The sequence below is a fragment of the Rhagoletis pomonella genome, unplaced genomic scaffold (assembly GCF_013731165.1).
Source record: "Rhagoletis pomonella isolate Grant_MI unplaced genomic scaffold, Rhpom_1.0 Rhpom_scaffold_00002, whole genome shotgun sequence".
NCBI classification, from domain to species: Eukaryota; Metazoa; Arthropoda; class Insecta; order Diptera; family Tephritidae; genus Rhagoletis; species Rhagoletis pomonella.
This window is the reverse complement of record NW_023458556.1, coordinates 58,328,483-58,346,335: the sequence shown is the minus strand read 5'-3', so window position 1 is coordinate 58,346,335 and position 17,853 is coordinate 58,328,483. Positions and strand designations below refer to the sequence as shown.

The following is a 17,853-nucleotide window of genomic DNA, read 5'->3' as shown; positions in this document are numbered from 1 at the left end:
GACATGGGCAACAGCAGCAACAATTACACCGAGACTGTCGAAGCCACAAGAAGCAAAAAAAAATATGCAACAGTAAAAAAATAGGTGGACAAGAAACAAGTGGGCAATTAAAACTAACTGGTGCTAGTGTGCGAAAATAAAGAGTTACACAAAGCCAAAGGAAATAGTTGCGAAAGAAGAATATAGAAGCAAAGCAGAAAATAGGTTAAGTCATAGCTGGCTGTGCAGAATATGATGAGAAGTTGGTGTATAAAGGAAAAGTCAAAAAATAAGAACTACTAAGTTAGTCAAATACTATAATATGCGATTGAACTAGAATGAGTGTGAAGAATGGCGAGAAATTGGAACTGAATTAAAAAACTGGGAAGAAGAAGATGGAAAAGACAGGCAAGAAATGTGGATTAAGTAGAACAAAAAAAAAAAATTTATAAAAATAAACTTGGATTTTAAAGTAGAAAAAATTAAAAAAAATTTTCCAAGATGAGTGGTCGCAAACTTTGCTCTATGATTCTCATTCTCATTAGAATTATTCTCATCGTTTACCTGCACCTTTGGACTAGTACTTTGTCGCCGGATATCTAGAGTCGTCAGTAAAAATATTATTTATTTAGCTCATCAACTTGTTTTTTAACTTCATGCAGCCTAAACTATTATTTCTACGCTCTTGCTTGGGCAAATTTTTTAAGTTATCTCAGTTTATATAACTGCTCTCAGTTTATATAAGCGAGAACCCCGCTGGGTCGCATTTCCTGGCATCACCTTCCTAATAGTTGAATACTTTTTGGTACTTTTACATATCGAGGGCTTATATTCAATACCGTCTATCTGCATTTTTCACAAAAATGAGATTCTGTTATAAAAATCCACCTAAGGCTTAACTGTCAAATAGAAGAATTTACTATTAAATTGCAAAGTAAGAATTAACATCATTGATGACAGGTAAGTCCCAGATGAGTTCTAAAATCACTAAGTAGTTTTTGTGAAAATTGCTGATAGAGGGTATTGAATATAAGTCCTCGAATGAAATAAATAATATGTATATATATACTAAACTTAATTTATATATTTAGGGGAAGTTTTCAATCTCAAAAATCTGAAACTTTAGTGGCTTTTCAGGTCTTACCCTTTAAGACCATCTGTGTATGTAAACATTTTTGGTTGAATATGAATTTTTACTAACAACTCCTTTTTTCTAAATTATCATTAGTATGACTAGCCTACTTTTGTAAAGTCCCACTGTACCAGCGCAATTAAGCTGTGCAATCCGTGAAAGATGTTACTTAGCTAGCGCACCAAGTGTTTTGTTTTTTCTTTTCCATTATCTGGTAATTGCTGCAGCAAAAGTGGTTTGCCGTCACAGCTGAATCGCGCTACCGCTGCTACGTAGTGAGAGAAACAATTGCAAGAGCAAAAACAACAAGTATATTGAAAAATAAATCGTTGGAAAATTCGAGTAAAATGTGCGTATTTCAATGGATTCATTGTCAGTAGCTACTTTGCTGCTACTGCGGCTCAAGCGAATGTATGGTAACTGCAGCGAAACATGTTGAGCAACAAAACATATGTTGCTGAGACACATTTTCTGCTACAATATTTAAACTGGAAACAAAAAATGTTTTTTTTTTTTTAATTTCCCTATTTTAGCCAGTGTTTATTTTCAATTACTGCTCTTCTCAGCCGCTTATGTATTTTAGCTCGCTCACCTTTCTGGCAGCTTGCACACAATTTCGCTACACTCCTTGGCACTGCGTTGATTTTATGGCATGCATTTGCTTTTGTATATTCATTTACTATCCTCTTCTTCTGCTACATTTTAATAGCTATGAGACAAACAATAGTAGCTGCACCTTGAGCTGCTTTCAGCAGCAATTGCTTGAATGCAGACAATATAATTTTTTTTTCTTTTTTTTTACACTGCTGTTGTTTAGTTGTTTCTACGCTTACTGTTATCGAATTCGAGCGACCCGTTTATGTTGTCGGTATATTGTTTGCTTAGTAGTGGCCACCATATTTGTTCCGATACCAAGTCAACTTGATTATTATTCAATACTGTCGGTTTAAGTACCGTTAATTGCATTCTTATCTAACAGTTTAACGTTGATCCACAACTTGTTGGTTGGTCAGTGGCAGCAGCAGCAGCAGCGGAGGCAACAGGTATTGCATACTACATAGCGCTGCAACTTTTGTTGCTTTGCTCTTCTCGGCTGCATTGTTGTCGCGCTTATAGATGTTGGAAAATGCGAGGAATTCTATTCTTAGAAAATAGCCTTAATGAAAGCCGATTTTTTTTTCGCTGCAGATTTGCTGGCTAGTTGGATGCACTGCTATAATTTTACTATTATAACGAACATTAACTCTTGAGGCCAATATTGACTAATGTTGTAAATGTAAAGAGCACATTGGTTAGACATATGAACGTATGCGGAGCCAGTATATTTAATATGCAAACTAAAGCTACAAAATTAAGTTGTACGTAGTATAATGATCCTCCTTTGTTGTTATTATGGCAAATTTAGCTATGTTACATCTGAGTTTATCCGAACTGACAGCCATGAGTCATTAGATAGATTTAGAGATTTTTTTTTTGTTTTAAGGACTCCGATTGTCGACCCAGTTTCCTTTCAAGACCCTGTCTGGGCCTGGAATACATTTTGTAGTCAAATTATATCGATATTTTACGAGATGCGTATTCATATATATCTTTCTCAAAAGATAACGTTATCATCTGCTTTTTATCTTCCGGAATTGTTTTGCCGAGCGGGTGCTTTAATTGTAGGTAGCATGCAACCTACCGGTTTATAGTTGTTTTGAGGACATTTTAAATTACAAAAATTGCCCTTTCTTAAAATTAGAAAAATTAGTTATCAAGCAACTTCTATAAGTATATCGGGTGTGTTTCTTCCCTACATTCAAAATCAAAACACTTAATTTTTAATTGAGAATTTTATTTTTTCCCCGACGTGCGTTGCTTCGCTAAAGAAAAATACACGTATTCAAGGTTTTGAAACTGAAGAGTTTTTTTTCTGTTAATGCTTACGAATATCACTTGAAAATATTTTCAAACAACCATTCTAGACCTCTTTCGTGTGACACTCACATTTTAATACACACGTATACATTTCAATTACTAAATGCCCAAATGCCTTTAATTCAAATTCAATTTGACTTTTTTAAAAGGTGGCAACATTGCATTTTTAAAACCATAACAATTGACACTCATATTGTAATGCTTCAGTTAACTTATATTATTATTAGAATTAAACTTTTTAAACAGATGGCAACTCCTTTCGAACATCTCACAACTGTTGAAGCTAAGGATTTGTTTACACTCTTTCGTTTGACATACATATTTTAATATTTTGTATACATTTATAACTTGCCTTTGATTTAATTAAATTCGACTTTTCAAACTAGTGGCAACCCATTTTAAAATATCACTATAAACTTTCCCTTCAGCCATACGAACTCTTGAGCGCCCATATTTGTATATTTCATATAATGTGTGTATAATTTAAGTACACTCGACTTTGTAAACAGGTGGCAACCCTTTTAAAAATATAGCTGTAGATATTCTCCTTAGCGGTACGATCTCTTTGGGTTTAATATTTTAATATTTCATATAACTTGTGTATAATTTAATTACATTCGACTAAACAGATGACAACCCTCTTCAAAATTGAACTACAAACCTTCTGCTTAGTGATACGAACCCTTTGGCGCCCGTAATTTAATAATTCATATAAGTTGTGTCGAATTTTCAAATTGTTGGCAACACTTTTTAGAATATAGCTATGCACTTTCTGCCTGTCGATACGGACAGCGGGACACCCATATTTTAGTATCCCATTAAACTTCTGTATAATTTAATTTCATTCGAATTATCAATCAGGTGGCAACACTCTTCAAAATATAACCTATGCGTGTTTCCATAATCAGATATATGCTCTCGACATCTATAGAGTACAAAGAGACATCTGTTTATATACATATATAGGGAATCCATTTAAAACCGGCCACCCCCTCCCCCTTCTTTACCCTGTCATTGACTGTAGTTTTTGATGCCCTGCAGTCTTTTGTGAAAAACGAATTTTTTTAAATTCAAATTTGTAACATGCAGTTTAGTTAATTAAAAACGTTCACTTGAAAGGTCAATTTAATAGCGAGTTCGTCGCTTAAGTCTTTTGTGTGTGTGCTTGAATTTTACATGCTACAAACATACTTATGTATGTTTGTATGTAGTACACAAATATAGTCGTATAACCACAAATGCTGTCTGACCAGTTAAGGAAAGAAAGTTTAATATTTTATTATTTAGCGACGATAAATTAAGATTTACATAGGGCGTTTGTACATATTTGCACATGTAGCAGCTTCGCTCACTTTCATAATTGTCTTGAAATGAAAGTGAAATTTTTGTGTATGTATATACATAAAACTATATCACTAAATACCGAGTTGTCATAACTTTTATTCAAGTAAATACATCTTCGCATAATATTATACTCACCTTTTTTTTATATTGTTTTAAAAATTTAACAAATTTATTTGTGAGAAGACAGCCAACGCAAAATTGTATGTAGATTAGAAGGACACATTTAAGGGGCAATTTAGTATATATTTTCATACCTCGAATACAAGTTTTGTTGAAGAAAATAACATATCGAATTAGTAAAGATTTTAAATGGATTTTCATTTCGGTTCTAGTTAAGAAATTTCTACACAGCAAGATGCTGAGATTTGTGTCCTAGTGACTTTACCCTAAAGGTCATGCTGCATGCTTTTGCGGATGTTTGATAATCACTGCAAGCTTCCATTCGGCAATTATTTAATCCACTTTTGCTGCACGATCAGAACACCTGTAAATAAAGTAATCATTGTCTGCATCGATTTTAAGTCCTTGTTTCTATTGAAGAAACTGTAGAAAGGTATGCCGCTTCGCGGGCAAGTATCCTGCTCTTAGACAGGGTCAAGTACCTAGGCTTGATCCTGCACACAAAGCTGTCGTGGGAGCCTAACATTGAGGTGGGGTCTATCGCCCAAAGCAATTTATTGGCTCTATGATGGCTTTGATTTCGTCCATGAACATATAGACTACTGTGCCCCGAAATGATTTTCGCGGCAGCTCCTTCTCTGCCTTTTGTCAAAAAGTTACTGATTTATCAAACTCAATATTCATCACAAAAATATTCAGGCAGCTTTTTGCTACTGCTATGTATCAGAAAATACTTAAATTCTTTAAAGCACACATTAACCTCCATTCCGCAAATCTCAAATTTCAATATGCAAATTTGCATATTTTCTCTTTGTTAAAATTAATTTTTTCTGAAGTTTTATTCAATTAAGCTATAATCCACACTTAAACGCACCGTGAAATCCACCAACACAAATCCATTTTGGCCGCTTATTTGCGCGAATACTACTAACAGACGGCTTATGTCAAATTTATGTTGGATTAGTCGCGAAGAAAGTGAATATGTATAAGAAGTAGTGGAGGAGGAGGAGGAGGCTAAACCAATGAAATGAGTTTCAAACTCACTGCAATTAGTTACGGAAGTGAATATCAAATCCGTAACAAATCTTGTAGTAAATTTGCACAAAATGCGCTGAAGCTGAAGTTGACTGAGAGATAAGCGAGCACGAACTGACGAACGGCTAATAAAAGGAAGATGGAAATAAATGGAAATTTTCATTTTTAATATACTTCATATTCGTAGATATATGTATGAACTTTATACACTTAACTATCTCAAGTAACGCAAAGAAGTTGCAGAAATGTTGTCAAAAGAAAGGCAAAACATCAAAATATGTCAACAACCACTGTTGACTAACTGTCTTTGCAGAAAAATCGCTGAAGCAGAGCTTTGTGAGTGAGCAACAGCAATTATAAGTGAAGCAGTGGCGCTGCAGCTTACATGCGAATGCCAGTAATTAAGCACAACTTTGGCGTTAAGTTAACGCTGTTGACCAGTGTTGCCAAACATGGGCTTTTCCTACCAAAACTGATAGGTTTTTTGTCCATTTGGTAGGTTGGTAGGCTAGATTCGATTTTAGTAGGTTCCGCGACAATAATAGTTATTTGCGAAAATTGTAAAATATGTATATCCAACGGTGACCGTAAAAATATAAATAAACATACCTATTTCGTAAGTACAATATTGCCAATATAAAATATGTACATCCAAGGTATATACTTTATGTGTCTATACTTTAGTTTCAATTGAACTCAGCTAGAAACTACGTATGTTAATACATACATATATGTCCTGAAAAGTGGTATGCTGAAAAGTGATTGTCAATAAACTCACTGAAGTCCACCGTTGTCCACCTGGCAGAGACTTCATGGTAAGACTTGGGAAATATCACTAAAACTAACCTACTGGTCTTTCATTACGGTAGTTAGACCCGTTGCCACACATGTGGCACTAGCCTGATGGCCAAAATCTAAGCAAGTAAAGGCGGGTACCACCTTGAGCAAGCTGCACCGACTGGTCCGCGTGGCCATCACAGGAGATATGGACACCTGACCAACGGATGCACTTTATGTCAATACAGGCATTCCTCCTTTCTGTTTGTAAAATAGGCCTGCTGGAGCGCCCTACGATTGCCCAATATGATCAGCAAGAAAATTGGAAATCTTTTGAGTTATTTAGAGATTCTAAAAGCATTCCTTGATAATCACGAGTTATTCTTCTACAAACTCTACAAAGTCAGAATTCCTGTAAAGGATTGCTGTGAAGTTATATCAACTATGATTGAAGAAGGGTCCCGGGTTTGGTATACTGACGGATCCAAGATTTAGAAAAAGTCTGCCAATTTGCACATACCCAACTATATTCCAGGCTGAAGTCTTCTTAATCGAGGTCTGTGTAAAAGGACAAATGGGGCCAAAATAAATATAATGTCGGATAGTCAGGCATGTTAAACGCCTTAGACTATTTTAAAACGGCATCAGGACAGCTGCAAAACTCTCTTGAACCACTTGGATGCCCAAAATAGCGTAATACTGTGGTGGGATCCGGGACACGAAAGGTTTGAAGGCAACGAAAGGGTTGGCTTTCACCAAAGCCTGGAGCCCAGATGCGCCTGCATGGTCCGTAGCCTTTTGTGAGTTGGTGGAGGAAACCCCAGAGCATATTCTATGTGACTGGTGGTTGGAGTAATTACTTGTAGGGTTAAGCACAATAGATCTTCTTAGGTCACAGCGCGAGTATCCCGGAGGTAATAATAATAATAATAATATGTATGTGTAAAGAGACAAACATTTTTGTAATTTTGTAAAGTAAAATTAATTGTTATACGTAGTTAATTTTGTTTTTGTTGTACTAGCTGAATTTTAGTTTTACTAAATGTTATGTTATCTACATTTGGATAAACAATTTAAAAACTTCAAAAATTGTTGGTAGGTTTTGGTTGGTCTTGATAGGACATTTTGGTTGAAAAAAAAGTTGTCGTGGCAACACTGCTGTTGACTTTCATTGCCGCGCTGTTGCTGCAGCTGCTTATGCTGTGACACATTCAAATGTGTGAGTGTTAGTAATTTATGAAACTCTAAAAAATAGTGTAGTGATGCGCGCTTGCTGCTTGCAGGTGGCATGGCGGAAAGATGCGCACGCCAGATTGTCTGCGTATTACTACATGCAAGCATACGAACAAACATACATACATACATACATGCACATGTGGATAGTAGATATAAATAAAACTCATTATGTAGCTGGTGTTAAAATAAATTTGAAGAAAATTTCACTTTTACGTTTATGATTCCCATGTTTATGCTTTTGCGACAGTTTACTTGCTCTTACTTGCTTGCTCTTAGCATTTAAAAAGTATTAATATTTGATGGTGGGACATTTTTTAGCAATAATAAAACAAAATAGTTTATTTTAGTTAAGCATTAGAAAAACGTTAATACACAGCAGCATATAAATAGTATTGAACCTTAAAATTTATTACACTGAGCAGGGAAAGTATCTCAACAAACATATATGCGTAAATTAGACCAGAGGTTCCCAAAATTTTTTGTCTGGTAGACCCCTTTCAAAACTTTACTTGTTTCGCTGGACCCCTTGCTGCTACATTTCTAACATCCATCTTCCCAAAGCTCGTGAACAAATATGACGATTAGATCTAACGATGTAAATTTGCATTGCGTGTGAGCTCCAAAACTTAATTGGGAGTGGCAAAAATAAAAATAAAATATTTTCTTGTTTTCTATATATTAAAACAATGTGAGTAAACACTAGCAAATTTAAAAAAACAGAGCTCGTAAAGCCATTAATTTACTCTCTCGCTCTGAGGAGTTATATTTTTAAGAGCACTCCGAGCGCTAGCGTTATTTACAAACTCCTCACCTCCTCCTCAAGCTCCTGACAAGTTCGGTTCACTCATGAATTTCTATGTGGCGTATTTGTAAAATAGTTTGTTAGTGTTGATGGCATGATTTTCACTTTTATTTCTCAGGATTTTTAAGTGATACGAAAAATATTTATCACTCACATTTTTAAAAGACAAAACTTGAAACAACAAAACCGCAAAGCTTTTTACGTCAAACTTTATATTCAGAAACTGACACTAGAGAAAAGGCCGGATCTATAAAAATCTATGACAAACAACCAAGCAAGCAAGAAGCACGAAAAGTGTTCCACCGTCTGATCCTCTTCAAGGCAGGATGGCCAAATGGAATTGGTATTTACGCCTCTCACAGTCAGGTGTTTGTGCCACGTGAAGTGATCAGTCAGCATTACCGCAAATTGTCTGCAGTCTCGTCTGCTCAGGAGAGCAAAAACCTAGATAGACTTCCTGAGATTGAAGGCAACAGGAGTCCTCTCGATGCCTCCCAGTCAATGTTGAGCGAACTATTCACTCAGTTTCTGACGGTGGCTTCGACGGCCAAAATGGGGAGTGCTGTAACTGGTTGCGGATCGAGGAATGCCTGGTCTAAGCCAACTGTAGCCCAATGGTCAGATGTCTCATTACCAAGTACTCCCGAGTGACTCACATTAAAGCCAGCTTGTTATGTTTATCAACATAATTTAGTCGCGACTTGCATTGCCGAACTAGTTTGGAAGTCCTTAGATAAAAAGCTGGCCAATACCTTAAGTGTAGCTTAGCTGTCACCTATTTTCCACGACGTTCTCCATGGCCTTGAGGATTTCAAATACCTCAGCCTTGAAAACTGAAGCATATTCCCCACGAGAAAAATGAAGCTTATCCCCATTAACTTCGGGAAAGACCCCAGATCCTGACCCAGAGTCAGTGCTGTAATTAAACCAGAATCTATAGAATCTCTTCAACAAAGGTAATGATGGCGTATTCTGTAGCATTGAAAAGACGCATGTGCTCAAATATTTTCCGCCCGCATTTTCCGCCTCGCCCCATTCTGTGTTATACCAACATCCGTTTGTGTTTAGTATGCAGGTGGCCTTTAAGGCTTCCCCACATATGAAGACACAAAGTGACGGTAAGTGCAGCAGTACGTCAAGAGCGCTATAAACCACTCAAGAAAATTAAAGTTAAATAAAAAGGATATCAAGCAGCCGTTTTGGTCCTTGACTATCGAAACCAGATAAATTTTCGTGGACCCCCACTTACAACTCGTGGACGCCCACAATTTTTTTTTACGCTAACGTAGACCCCGTCGAGTCTCCCGTGGACCCCTATAAGTCCCCCTTGACCTCTTTGGGAACCACTGCATCAGACTGTACCAAGAATATATGGAAAAATATGTTTGCAAATTTTGATATGAATTACCTTAATATATGTGGTTTTTAGCCTAAGTAACATATATATGAAGTTTTATTGCCGTAGGATAACGTGCCGGCTTTTAGTTTAAGTTCTAGTCAATAGCTTGTATTAATCGTCCATTAAAACTTAAGATATGCGCAAAATTCGATATGCTTGCCATATTTTAGCGCATTGAGAACAAAAGCTATAATTAATCTTCCTTTGAATTTTTCTTTTAATTAATACCCATATTTCCATAAGTTGTGTATGCCTTTGGCTACAGTTTTACACCGACTCCGAACGGCGATTGTATTTTTATTATCAGGCCTTGGAATGAAAAATCATAGGCCTCTAAGCAAAAACAAAACAAAAACGAAAACATGCCATGTGGAAATGAACTTAATGACAATTTTTTAACCTAATGACACGATTATTTTTTAATGCCCAACTTTGTCATTTGTCATTTTTGCCATTTAATGCCTAGTGGAAATCGAGCATTATAAGAATGAATCTGTAGGTAAATTTGGGATTTTTTCTTTGAAACGCCGCATTTTTTTTTAAGTCACATGTTTTTCTTTATAAAATGGATATTTGTTACTGTTTTTTTTTCAGAATGACATCCAAGGCCGCGTATAAATCTGGGCTGTTTTGAGAAAGATACGCTCTTTGCCATCAATACAAATTTAGCATCTATCTATTACCAAAATGAAGATAATACGGGCATAAATTGTAATAAACTACATAATTATAAAATTTAGAGTAAACCACACTTAAGCTTTAATGAAAATTGAAAAATTATCCAAAAGCGCCCATTAGTGTAAATAAGCGAATCAGTAATGCGCTACAGACCCTGACACCTTTCTCACATGGAGAGCTAAGAAGTCGTCATCTAACTGACAGTTACTTAGTTCAACCAACCAATTTAAGATTCGTCAAGTGGCAAATGCATAGTTAGATACATACCTATATAAAAAACAAAAAGTAAATTCATAAAAATATGTTTAATAATCACGTGTGTGAAAAATGCGCATTAAGCCTATTTCTATAAACGCACAAAGTAGTTAATGGTTTTCACTTACAGGCAAGGACAGCTGACTGCATGACTGCGAATAAAACTCGAAATTAGTGAAACCTTTAGTGGCAATTAGTTGCCGAAACAATGTTTTTTTCTTTCATTTTCGGAGATACGCATAATTTTGCATGCATTTTACACAATGCATATGAGTTATTGCACTATTAAAATATGTGTATGTACATACATATATAAGCATGTAAGCATTTACTTAACCCCAAGTAAACATAGGTCAAAAATGATGCTTGAAAAGCGAAAGCGTAAATGCTGTCGCGGGTGTTACTCACGACGAGTGATTGCGGTTGATGGTTCAAAGCGGTTTTTTATGCTTAGAAATAATGAAAATACAGCAATGAAAATTAAATTACAAATGGCAATGAAAATTGTGGTAGCAATAGAGGGAAAACATATTTAAATTATTCTTGTTAACCATTATGAGAATTAGGAAACAATGGAATTTATGAATAACTGTGTGACAAAAAGCGTTGTTAGCAAACAAAAAAATAAAACGAAGCATAGCCATTATTAATGTCTTTTTATATTTACACATTTAATTATATGTATATATGTAAGTATTTATTTACCTATATATGTACATATAAATATACACACGTCATGTGTGGGGAGACAACCTTGACATCGTCAACTCAACGCCATGCAATTTTCGGACGCCGCAAACTTTGAAGAACTTTGCCGCGTGCCTTTAATAAGAATTCTGCATTTTGTGGGTGGCTTCCATTGACTTACAAGTTGCTAGTGCGGTTTTTATGTTTAGTAATTGCTGTGGTAGTTGATCATTTAACATTGAAGGTAAAATGCATTACTGGTGTGGTTTTACCATCGAATTTATAGCAGCCGCTGCGGCTTACTAGGTAGCGATTGATAATTAAAAGCGAATATTTATATGTACTCAGCTTGAAATAACTTAAAATAATGCAATTCTTAGCCATTACTTGCAGTATTATGCAGACAGCTAAGGAATTTTAGAAAACCGGTTATTCTAAGCGTGATGCTGTAGTGGCCATGAAATTCTTTAACTATTTGATGTAAGATAACCAAGGATCAATTCTTCTTTTTCGTTTCCTTTAACCACGAATGGGGCATATGTAGGTCGTATAATACTCATGCGCCCCTACGCCATGTTTTGCTTATGGAAATCACTTTGAGCTTCTTCCAGCTTAACCGGAGTTCCGTTGCCTCTCGATCGACTCTTTCTCTCCACATATCGCGCAATCTTGGGGGGAGGGGGGCTGCCTCTACCAATTAGGAGATTTCATTCCAAGGCCTTCTTTGTGCAAAGTGTGGCCTAGCCATTGCCATTTCTATCATCGAATACAGTTGTCAAGGCGCTACATTTTAGCCATTCTAAGCAACTATTCATTTGGTTCAATTAAGAATTTATATGTTGCGGAACCTCTGTGACCTGAGCTACGAAAGCTTCACATCGAAAATCAGCAATCGTAATGGGCAGCAAAGAACTTTCACGACCGGCGCTAAATCTGGCTCAAGCAAGCAATTCCATCTTTTTCCATCTCCGAGTCTCTACGTATCACTGCGAAAGTTGTGGTTGGTTACTAACATCCATGCAGAAACGGGTGGTGTGACGAAGAGTGCCGCATAAAAAGCCACCCTGTAGGGAGGAGGGAGGAAAAGAGGAAGGAAAGAGAGGAAGAAAGATTGGCCCAGGACGCAATTTGCACTAATACATAGCACCATTTGAATACGCTTTCTCTGGAATACCTGGTGTCATAATTTGTCAGTTTCGCCAAAGAAACCAATTATGTTTGTAATGGAGCATTTGAAAAAAATCCATAAGATCTTGGACGAAGCATCTTCATGGTATATCATGCGTTTTGCGTGCCAAAGCTGGGGACTCGCAAAAGTTATGTAGGTGTCGTGAATTGTACCTAACGCCAATTTTGGGTCGATGTCGATCAATGAGCCAATGTCCCGTTATCGGGGCTGTTATCCTATCTATTTTCTTGACTTCTTCAAAAGTTCCTTTACTTTTGTTTTGTAGTAATGTGGCCATATATTACTCGCAGTTTTGCTGAATGGAAGGTTGTAAATGCACTACCCTTTTGATGTGTCTGCTTCGAATTCCTAAAGAGATTCTCCGGTCCTAGCCAATTCGTCAGCCCTATCCCTGCGGCATATGTTCCTATGGCTAGGAACCCAGTTGAGGGAGATACCTACTGACTTAATAATGCCTGGAAGACCCTCCCGATTCGCAGAACTTTGCTTGGAAGCTGCCAGAAAAGTTCGGTAGTTGGAAGGAGAGTCAGTATTGTGTGTAGTATTTAGTCTTTCGCCTTATATGACAACTTGATAGTCGATCCGTTAAGGGAAGGAACCTTACATTGTGCTTGTGGCAGGCCAGTATGCGGCATGAAAATTTTATCAGAAAATGAGGAAGCAGTCAAATGGTTTCGAGACTATTTACATCTGGTTCCTGCAGAGACGAAGATGGAAATCTGGCAAGACTACGGGTTAAATGGGACACCGGCATGTTTTTCGGACCTCCAATCGACCAAGAAGAGGTGAGAAGACAAGTGATGCAACTTGGGAACAACAAACCCCCCGCTCCTGATTTTGTATCTGCTGAACGGTCGCTTTGATCACCATTTTAGCGAAATTTAATCATATGAATATAGATTCGTAGATTTTACCCTCATGTACTTTGCCCAATCCAAAAGTAAGAAGATTCTGCTTTTTTCCCAACTACTCTCCTTGGTGTGGGGTTCTTCGAAAGATTGCATATAAGGTCCTACCGCCGATTTGATGCTAAAGACTAAAGCCCCTCACGAACCAAATGTTTGCACCTTATCCGTGTGTCTTCAGATCTAAAAAATATACCATTGGCCATATTTGCACAGTACGTCGTGAAATATAGCCTAGATAAAAATCGACACTCACAAACTTTTCGTCGATTTTAAAACCACTTCTAATTAGCACAAAAGTGCATACAGCACTGGTAAATATCTAATTCAATTACGCGCATATTAAAATGACGGCGTTCGTTCTGAAAAAGCATCCGAGAAGTGGTCAATCAAAGTAAAATCGAAACAAGTAAGAAAGTCTAAGTCCGGGCGGAGCCAAACATTAAATACCCGGAGCAAGTATTAAATATAGGTTTTTTCACTTTTTTGAAAACTACCGCTGCATGGTAAGCAGGGGTGGTTTTACCCCTATTTAAACATCTTCGATAGAACGTTCAGTTAGACATATTGTGCTAAACTTATGTAGTCATATACGGGCGGTATCACGTCCATTTTCCAAAATTGCAAATAACGTTACTTTGAGTAAATTAGCGTTTCAAGCATTTCTGAAATTTACCGTTATATGAAAAGTGGTGATAATTTTAGTCCGATTTCAATAATTTTCAACGTTTTTCTTTAATGTGGCAGGCACAATAACCATTCCGAGTTTGGTACAAATTGGTAGAGAGATTACCGAGATACGTATGTATGTGTGATCATAAGTGGGCGGTGCCACGCCCATTTTCCAAAATTTTATTATAAATGTACTCCTTGCTAAAGATTTATTGCAAGCATCGAATTTGAAAAAATTAGCTTTACTATTTACTGATTTATGGAAGATTTCGTATTTCTCTAAATTACCGTTATATGTGAGGTAGGCGTGGTTATTGTCCGATTTTAAAAATTTTCAGCCCTTTGGTCTACAGTACCAATATTAATAACTGTACAAAGTTTGGGAGAAATTAGTGGAGCGGTTACCAAGGTATACACATGTAATCATAGATGGGCGTGACTACGCCCATTTTCAAAAAATTTATAATGTCCTTATTTTGCGTATAAAAGTCATTGTAAATATCAATTTTGAGTGAATAAGTTTCAGTAGCTACTGAAATATCTCAGTTTTCGTGTTTCCGACAATTACCGTTATATGAGAGGTAGGCGTGGTTATTGTCTGGTTTTGCCCAATTTCAATACCATCCCATTTTCAATATAATAATATTATAAGTTATAATAATACCCTTGTGCACAAGTGCGCTCGGGTATAAAAAAGGTTTAAATTAGTCACATTTCCAAGAATATGATTTAGTCAGAAAACTGAAACCGAATTCCTGTTCGTTATCAAATTCTTGGGAAATAACAGTTGCGTTCCAAATGCTTCACGATTTGTAGGTTTTTACAGGAAACCGTTCCAGGTGACCACCTTCCATAAGGTTTATTAATGGAGAAAACAGTTGTTCCTGCAAATCCTATAAAACCTGCAAATCGTGAAGCATCTGGAACGCAACTAATGAAGTCAAGCAGCTTTGTGGGAATATCAGAAAGTGTTGGTGAATTCATCTGCTACCTTAGATCCACAATTGTTTGCCACAAAAGGCGGTATCTGATACGAGTAGCTTTAACAAAAGCTTGGGTCGCTTGTTAAAGTGAAGCCCATGATGCTTTGAACTTGGGCCTCAAAATCCACAACTATTTTTCTAAAAAAGTTCTTGAATTTTTTTAAGATAAAAAAATTACCCATAGAAATGAAATAACGCGTATTACATATCGACTGCTGAATGGAAGATCGACCTATCTCGGCAGCCAGTTCGAAAACGCCCTATCTCATAAAAACTTTTCAGGAACGCCCTACTTCAAAATTTGGCTGAAGAACGCCCTATTTCAGAATTCCTTTCAAAAACTGGCTGCCGTGATAGGTCGATATTCCACTCAGCAGACGATATATTCTTCATTAATTTAAATTTAATTTTATGTAAATTTGGTTTGTCCTGCCGGTTGTATTCATTTTGTAATCGATAACTAATTTTTTACTTTCCTTTCTTCTAGTGCTCAATGTCGCCGCCGGCAAAGCGCCAATGCAAATCTCCACCGAGGGCTCAGGTGCTCCCCAAAAGGCCATTGATGGTTCAACATCCGCATTTTTCACACCAGAAACCTGTTCACTAACCAAAGCTGAACGTTCGCCTTGGTGGTATGTGAATCTATTGGAGCCATATATGGTGCAATTGGTGCGATTGGATTTTGGAAAATCGTGTTGTGGTAAGTTTAAATAAAATAAAAAAGAAAAAAAAACTAAAATTAATATTATGTAAATGCCAGAGTAGCGTAATGTAGGTTCTCCGTCCTACTATTTGTCATTTTAATTACGAGATGGTGAAAAATCTTCCAGCTGATAAAATTCAGGGGCATAAGCTGCCCCTCGGTCATTTCGTTACCATAAATATACTATTTTTAAAATCTTGATATCTGTTCCTGCATTGATATTGCGAAAATCAGTTGTTTGCGGTTAGTTGTTACTTCTCTGCAAACTTACCAGACTGTGTGATGAATATGTGTAGCCTGTTTTCGTAAACCCATTACCAATAAATATGGTTTAAAACAAAGGACCAAAAATAACTGTTATCCGGAATTTACAAATAGAAAACCCGAATTGCCCGAATTCTGAAATTTAAGGACGTTGTTTCATAACCGTTATTAGAAGAAAAATATTATTTTATTTCGCCAATAAGAGTTATAACCCAAGGTTTACTTTTAACGTGTTTTTTTTTTTTTGATAACAGTTATATAATACTTTTCTTCTGCATATAAAAAATGTTTTTGTAATGCAAATAATTTCATGGTATAGTTTAATGTCTCTTAAATCTGCAACAAAACATTTTTTTCATTCGGACACTCACTTTCAAAGAGAAATAAAAATTTCCAAAACACTGCAAAAATTTTCATTTGTTGATCAAAAAAAACTATTTGGAATTTTGCAACAAAAATTATACAGTGTATTGATCGATGTACCATCAATATACCCTCAGGATGAAGTACCTTGTCAACAAGTTTCCCCGGAAACCCAACGTAGAAGAAAGAGTCGGGAAGGCAACAGTAGCCTTAAATTGTGGCCCCATATTGGCAAGCACTGGGGTCTCTCGCCGGAAGTAGTTGATTAGGTCTATCAAACTATAGCTAAGCCAATATTTAACCGACTTAAAAAAAAATGAGGAGGTTGTCTATTCGTCGGAGTATTTTTTTTTTCTATGTATGTTACCGCATAACTTTGGATCACGTTAAGCGATTTTCATAATTCTTTTCTGAATGGAAAGGTGGTACCGCAGACCCTTACTAATTTAGTTTATATCCAATCATTGGATCATGAATAAATTAACGGTGCTCTTAAATTTTAATATGAGAATTAAAGCCGGTTCTGTTTTTTGCTTAAAACTTACTTATACTCGTTTGGTGGAACGCACTGAGCAGGACCTTCTTGATACAGCCGCTGGATGTAGTACAAAGTGCTGCCATAATTGGATTCAGTGAAGCACTTCCAACCATTACATAGCGGGCAGAGCTGGTGTTGCGCGCGCCGCAGATACGCTGGGTGTGGTGGGCTTTAAGTTCGCCTCGAGCTTTACACACGGCAATATTTTAAAAAGCTTAAAGTGCCTACCAACTCGAACAGGCCACTGCACGACGATGTTGGGTTCGAAGGAATCTTTCACCACAGATATTCCAGTGATGGTTCTTTCAAGAATAGTGAAAGATTGTTTGACCTCCTTATCGACCCCATCGGATTACTACACTATTAAACTCATTTGGGTTTCTGGTTACAGCGAAACCGCTGGAAACTACATGGCTGTTGAACTGGTAAGATAGGGAAACCTTGAGGAAGTGCTTCTGGGTATAGTAAGTCTGGATATTCCCCTGACCTCTACTGCAGAACAGATGAATGTTTAATCGGCTAAGCGTGTGCTAGGCGAAGACCTTAGAATGCACGGTGGTTAAATTACTTTGGCCAAGTGTTGATCGGAGGCGGTCCAGTGAGCTCTTGAGACTGAGCAAGTTACATCTCTCGCTATGGATAGGAGTTCTATCTGTGTGATAGGTAGGCATACGGTAAGGCTGAGTGTCATCGATGACCCTTCCTGCACTAGGAGGATGAGATGGAATCATAGAAACACTTGCTGCTCTGGTAACTACTTTCCCCGGTAAGCCTTAGGTCGTTTAAGGATCTTCGTGGTGTTTCTATCCTCCGCCTTCTCCTTCAGGCCTTCCTGTGCCTTCTATCCATCCTCTCTAAAGGACATGCAATGGACA

At 36.9% G+C, this 17,853-nt stretch overlaps 1 protein-coding gene across 1 annotated transcript in view; it reads left to right on the top strand.

The window, feature by feature from the left end:
* LOC118733870 overlaps positions 1-17,853 on the top strand; it is a 189,911-nt gene that overhangs the window by 158,281 nt on the left and 13,777 nt on the right. Inside the window, exon 4 of the mRNA XM_036463492.1 lies at positions 15,598-15,810. Within this exon, the coding sequence (XP_036319385.1) occupies positions 15,598-15,810 (213 nt within the window). The remainder of the gene's footprint in view (positions 1-15,597; positions 15,811-17,853) is intronic.